At 61.8% G+C, this 6,598-nt stretch overlaps 1 protein-coding gene across 1 annotated transcript; it reads left to right on the top strand.

Annotated features, from left to right (window-relative positions):
• Positions 1-2,311: 2,311 nt before the first annotated feature.
• On the top strand, positions 2,312-5,585 carry TFEB (transcription factor EB; the record flags this gene model as incomplete). Its single annotated transcript, XM_080358129.1, has 8 exons — positions 2,312-2,521; positions 2,600-2,854; positions 2,943-3,023; positions 3,691-3,811; positions 4,021-4,077; positions 4,494-4,569; positions 4,675-4,822; positions 5,151-5,585. The coding sequence occupies exons 1-8, from the start codon at positions 2,327-2,329 to the stop codon at positions 5,583-5,585; spliced, it is 1,368 nt and encodes a 455-aa protein (XP_080214255.1). The 5' UTR covers positions 2,312-2,326.
• Positions 5,586-6,598: the final 1,013 nt, after the last annotated feature.

Here is a 6,598-nt window from a genome sequence, read left to right as displayed (position 1 = left end):
CGGGCTGGGGTGCGCTGGGCTCCCTCGCTGCCCCCACATCTCTCCCCCCGCCACATTATTTGAAAATGAGAAACGAGGAAGGAAGGCTGGGCGGGCGCTTGCTGCCGGTAGCAATAAGCCGAGCTGTTTTCACTTCTTTCTTCTCCCTTTGCTTTTTGCTGCCCTCTCGGGTATCAATGAGGTGGCCCAGAGTGGTGGGTGGGCGGTGTGGCCCCCGCCCTGGTCCCCACCCTGGCCCCCACCCTGGCCCCCGCCCTTCCCTGGGGTCCCCACTCCTGGCTGAAGCTGCTGATAGATTTTTCCGCTCATAAATGGCCGCGATTGACTGGGAAATAAACACACGCGGGGGAGCGGGGCCGGGCAGGCGGCTCCTCAGTGCAATGAGTTTGGGGTTCCCAGCTCTGGGGCTGAGCAGGGCATCGCTCCCCTCTTCTCCCTCCAGCTCTTGTAGGGGTGGGCAGGATGTTGCACTTGCTCTGTATGTATGTGTACGTGCCCATACGTCGCAGGCAGGACAGGCAGCGCGGGTGCCCGTGGGCTGCCCGGGGCGGGTAACGCGATCCAGGGGCTAAATCTGGAAACTGCCTCACGGCGGCTTTGATTTCTGACCCGCACCTGGGCGCAGCGACGTGTGCGGGGAGGAGGCGCTGGGCACTGCGGGGGCGCAGGACGGCGCTGTGCTCCGGGCACTGTGTCCCTTTGGGGTGGCACTGGGTCCCCACACCGTGCTTTGTTTCTACCCCCCCGGACTCGCTCAGGCCGGGTCCCCATCGTTTCGCTCCCACTCGCCGCCCTCCCGCTGGGGCTGACTCAGAGTGAAAGCAGAAGCTGCTTGGTGTTTTGGGGGGGCCGGGGGGAAGCCAAGCAGAACCAAGCGGGTTATTTTAAACCTGACCTAATTTCCCCCCTCTCTTTATCGGGCCGGGCTCTGGCCGCCCTTCCCCATCCTGCCTTGGGCAGCTCCCGTCTCGGGAGGTTCCAGGAGAGGGCAGCGCTCCGGGCTCCCCCTGCCCTTGTTTTCTGTATTTGTGGTTATTACTTCTCTCCCATGCATCAGCTGTGATTTATCGCCCCTCAGCCTTGTTTTATCTGCTGTGGCTGTCCCCGGTGTCTCTGGGTCCTTTCCCAGGGCTCTGCTGTTGCTCATCTCAAACGTCCCCATGTCCTCCTCTAAGGCCGTTTGTGGCAGCTGTCTTAACGAAGCCCCGATTGATAACTGTCCCAGGCTCCTCTTCTCCCATCCCCCTTAGATGGGCCACCATGTCTAATTAATTACCCTCCTCTTGCTGTTCAATAGCTGGCTCTTGATCCATGTAATCATATTTCTGTCCATGCTGGCTTGATTTAATTTCCCCCTTAGGAAATCGCGTGGCACTGTGCATCGGATGCCTCGCCGAAACCCCGGTGTGCTCTCTCCGCTGTGGCCCCTTTGTCCACAATTACACATTGTATTTAAATAGCAAAACCCTCCAGATTTGTCTGGTTATGCCGCTGCAGAGCAAACCCTGGCTATTCGGCTCCTGCCTGTTCCCCGGCAGCGTTTGCTTTGGGTCCTGTGCTTCACGTCACCTCCCGCCCTGTGGATGCTGTGGGACCCTCATCCCGCACAGCATCTCCCGCATCCCCATCCCCGCCCTGTGAAGACCCATCGTCGTGCCCAGGAGAATCTGGCATCCCGGCATCGTCTCCCCCCTCCACGGGCCACCGTCCCCTTTGTACGGGGGAACAAGGGCCGTTCTGTGTGGCGCGGGGGCCCCGCACGCCTCCCCCCGCCTCCGCGCTCGCGTGCCGGCCCCGCACAGAAGCCGCGTTGTTCGCCCCGCGCCCGAGCCACGGTTTCGGGGCGGCCGGGCTGAGGGTTAAACTCTGCCTCCCTGGCACCCGCCGGCCTCTTTCCCTTTCGCTCTGCTCCCCGGCTCTGGTTTGTCCCGGCCCTCCTTGCTTTGCTCCGGTGGTTGGGAAGTTGGTGGCTCAAAGCTGCAGCTGGACCCGGCGGTACGTGAGTCCGTGTTGCTGGAAGCGGGGTCCCGGCCACTCCCTGCCCTCCCTGTCCCCCCTGGGGTGCCCCGGCTGTCCCCAGGGAGAGCGGTGACACGGTGGGGAGCTGTGGCAGGAGGGCAGAGCCATCCAGCTGGCGTTGGGGCGGTCATCATGGCTTGGTCACTGGCTGGCACGGGTGCTCCAGGATGTCCCGTGCCGCGGTTTCCCTGCTGCAATATGCTGTTCCTGATGCGCCATGTCCTCCTCTCAGGGTCACCTCCGTGTCCTCCTCTCAGGGTCACCTCCGTGCCTGGTGGGCGCCTGCGTGTCTCCCCCGCAGTGCACCATGGCGTCCCGCATCGGGCTGCGGATGGAGCTGATGAAGCAGCAGGCGCAGCAGGAGGCCGAGCGCGAGCGCGCGCAGCAGCAGATGATGATGAACTACGTGCAGCAGCAGCGGATGCCGGTGGCCTCCACCCCAGCCATCAACACCCCTGTCCACTACCAGTCCCCACCGCCCGTGCCTGGGGAGGTCCTCAAGGTACAGTGCTGGGGGTGTCCCCGCTCCCCAGGGCCGAGGGGTGCGTAAGGTCCTTGATGATCCTTTGTGTCCTCACAGGTCCAGTCCTACCTGGAGAACCCCACCACCTACCACCTGCAGAAGTCACGGGACAAGAAGGTTCAGGCTTATCTCTCCGAAACCTACGGGAACAAGTTTGCTGCCCACGTCAGCCCCGCCAGCCACTCTCCCAAGCCGCCCCCCGCCGCGTCCCCCGGCGTCCGACCCGCCCACGTCCTGTCCTCCTCGGCAGGCAACAGTGCGCCCAACAGCCCCATGGCCATGCTCAACATCGGCTCCAACCCCGAGCGCGAGGTGGGGAGGAGCCGCCGGGCTGCTGGGGGGTGCGTGGGGCTGGGAGGCGTAAAGACGCCCGTGAACACCTTACACCTTTCTCTTGCAGTTCGATGAGGTCATCGATGACATCATGCGCCTGGATGACGTTTTGGGCTATATGAACCCCGAAGTCCACATGCCCAACACGGTGTGTCTCTGATGTGTGTTAGGAAGAGATTGGAGCCTGGGCTGCGGGAGGGAGGGTGGCCTGGGGGTCCTGCACCCCCCTGCTTGCTGGGATGGAAGTGGCATGGAGGGGACCTGTCCTGCCACATCCCAGCAGTGATGCCCAGGTGGCCCTGGGGACCTGGGGGGAGAGAGGCAGCAAGATCTCCCTTTTGCAACTACAAGAGCCAGTTCTTCAGCTTCTTTGTCTCTTTAATGGCAGTGGGGAGCCCTGAGAAAAACCCAGAGAGACAGGAAAGGGTGCGGGGACGGACCGAGTGTCCACTGCAGGATGGGGGGACATTGGTACTGGGAGAGGTTTCCCAGCCAGAAGTTCACTCAGAGCGGCACCGTCTCCTGGGTCAGATCCATATGGCAGCTTGTGCCTCCCAGTGGGATTCATCCTGCCGAGCACTTCTCGGATGTGATTCATCTGCCCTATTTTAGATGCTGGCTGTGGGAGGGGATGAGCTGCGTCCTTTGAAGTCCTGTTTTCTTTGCTGCTCTGATTATAGCTGTTTTAAGGGCCCAGGAAGACAATTACACCTGCCTGGGCTACGCACTCGCGCCCCGGAGGCCGAGCAGCTGGGCTTGAGCCCCAGTCCCGCAGCCCTGGATGGCGCTGACCCGCCTGTCCCTCTGCCTTTCAGCTCCCCATGTCCAGCAGTCACATGAATGTCTATAGCGGGGACCCCCAGGTGACGGCCTCTCTCGTAGGTGTCACCAGCAGCTCCTGCCCTGCCGACCTCACCCAGAAGAGAGAGCTGACAGGTATGTCCCCAGGGAGCTGGCAGGTCTGTCCCCAGCCCTGGAGCTGGCAGATGGTGACGGCGAGCACCAAAGCCGGCGGGGGCTGCCCTGTGCGCAGGGGCTGGGGGTGGCTCTGGGGGAGCTGGGGTGCTCCAACACCAGTCTGGGATGCTCGTGGGGCGAGATGCAGCTTTGTCCCCTCTTGGTAATGTTGTGAGACTCTGTTGCAGATGCTGAGAGCCGGGCCCTGGCGAAAGAGCGCCAGAAGAAAGACAATCACAACCTGAGTGAGTTCGGTGCTGCCCTTTCCCTCTCCAACCCCCCCAGCCCTTTCACCATCACTCTTCATCCTCGTTCCCCTTCCTTCTGAGCTGGGTCTCCCTTGCCATCCCACCTCACCCTCTGGAAACACCCCACAGCCCCTGCCACGGCTCTGCAGAATGCCCACGGTGCAGGAGGGACCCTGTTGTCCTCATTAGCACTGGGGGAAGGTCAGACCGACCAGGGCGATGGACTCGAGCAAGGTCCCAAAGGCTTGGTTGGCCCCAGAGGTTTCTCACCCCTGAGCTCCAGGAGTGTCTGGCCAGGGCATGACCAGCCCCACGTCCCAGGAGCAGCAGCGCGGCCGGTGGGACTGGGCAATATCGAGCTGTTCCTGCTCCTGCTGCCTCCTCATCTCCTGCCCTCTCTTCTCATCTTGCAGTCGAGAGACGGCGAAGGTTCAACATCAACGACCGCATCAAAGAGTTGGGGATGCTGATCCCCAAGGCCAATGACCTGTACGTATCAGCAGTTTCTACTTGCTTTTTGGTGCAGCAGCGGTGAGGGGACACACATTGCTGGCGTGTGCAGGTGACAATCTCTTTTTCCATCCTGCACGGCAGAGACGTGCGCTGGAACAAAGGAACAATCCTGAAGGCGTCTGTGGACTACATCAAGAGGATGCAGAAGGACTTGCAGAGGTCACGAGACCTGGAGAATCACTCGCGGCGTCTGGAGATGACAAATAAGCAGCTGCTGCTCCGCATCCAGGTGAGTGTCCCGGTGCTCGTCCCTCCCTCTGCTCCGCTCCAGCCCCGGAGCAGGTCCCTCCCGTGCTGCAGAGGGATGGCAGGGGCTCTGCTCCCTCTTACGGCTCTCAAGTCCCCGGAACAAAGTCTTCAGACAAACGTCTGAGGTTCAGGTCACCACGACAAGTGTTGTTGAGCATGGGACACCATTTTCCATCCTTCATCTCATCCATGGGTTCCTTCCCTGTGAGCTTCTCGGTCCCTCTGTCCCTGCCACCTCCATCAATGCCCATGTGCCGTGTCACTGTGCGTGACGTCCCCAGCAAAAACCTCCCGCGCTCTGTTGGCAGGAGCTGGAGATGCAGGCGCGTGTCCACGGGCTGCCCACCTCCTCGCCCTCAGGTGTCAACGTGGCCGAGCTGGCTCAGCAGGTCGTCAAGCAAGAAGTCAGCGGGGACGAGGGGACACTGGAGCCACTGCTGCCACCCCCAGACCCCGAATCACAGCTGGTGGTGCCTCCAGCGCCCCAGTCTCCCTACCACCAGCTGGACTTTACCCACAGCCTGAGCTTCGACGACGGCTCCCGCGGCTTCCCAGACAGCCTGGAGCCCGGCCACAGCGCGTCCTTCCCGGCCCTGTCCAAGAAGGAGCTGGACTTGATGCTGATGCAAGACACGATGCTGCCCTTGGCCTCCGACCCCTTGTTCTCAGCCGTGTCCCCGGAGGCCTCCAAGGCCAGCAGCCGCCGGAGCAGCTTCAGCATGGAGGATGCCGACATGCTGTGACGAGGAGCTGCTCCGTGCTGGGGACGAGGGCTGGACCGTCAGGCCTGGTCAGTGGAGCTACAGGGCGCTCTTCTCGCGGGAGGAGCCCGTTCTGCCACGCACTTGAATGGACTTAGGAAGACCTTTTGTCTATGCAACGGGGGGCTCGGATCGGGGCTCGCTGGGTACCGCTGTGTCTTACGCAAGCTTTTTTTTGCCAAGAGCTGGAGCGGACCTTCTTGGTTTGCCGTGGTGTTGGCCTGACTGCAGATTCCCCAGCCCGGGAACGTGATCTCGGCTGCTTTGCCTTTCAGCGAAACCCTCTTGGACCGGACCCCTTCCCAGGGTGCTGGCTCAGGGCCGGAGCGGGCAGGAGCCTCCGTGTCCCTGGGAGGAGAGGGACGATGCTTTTTGCCTGCTTGCTGCCTCCTTGCCACCCTGCTGCAGGAGCCCACGTCCCCAACGAGTTGTCCCAGGAGTGGCCTCCGAGCCCTGCGGATGCTTCACGGTGCCAAGTCCTTCATGGTTCCTCCTCCTTGGCACAGGGCAGGAGGGAGAAGAGGTGTTAATTGGAGCAAGTTAATTCACGGGGCACCGGGGGTGTTTTCCGAATGAGTTGGGTCTGAGGCTATGAATTTGCATTGAGGACTTCTAGAAGAGCTGGGATGGGGTGTTGGATGCTCAGTCAACCCCTTGCTGTGGCCCCCACCTTGAGGGGGGACCTCCCCTCAGGATTCGGCTGCACCCACTACGCCAAAACCTCTCGCTCTGGCCAAGGATGAAGGAGTTTTACACTTTTCGGGGGGGATACTCGTTGATGTCTCGTCCCACATCTGGGCAGGAAGGTCCAGGCTCTGGCCAGGGACCAGAAGATGGTTTGTACCAATTGCCAAACCTGAGCTGCCGCTCGCTGCCTTTGGCTCGTGGGGTGTCTGCCGGTGTCACCAGCTCGTTCCCCAGCCAGGATGACTCGGTGACAGGGACGTGCTTTGGGCTCTGTGTCATCTTCTGCCTCGTCAGCCTGGCTGGCAGTG

Source organism: Nesoenas mayeri (genome assembly GCF_963082525.1).
Source record: "Nesoenas mayeri genome assembly, chromosome: 23".
Classification (NCBI taxonomy): Eukaryota; Metazoa; Chordata; class Aves; order Columbiformes; family Columbidae; genus Nesoenas; species Nesoenas mayeri.
The sequence above is the reverse complement of the archived record's forward strand: the minus strand, read 5'-3'. Positions and strand labels throughout refer to the sequence as shown.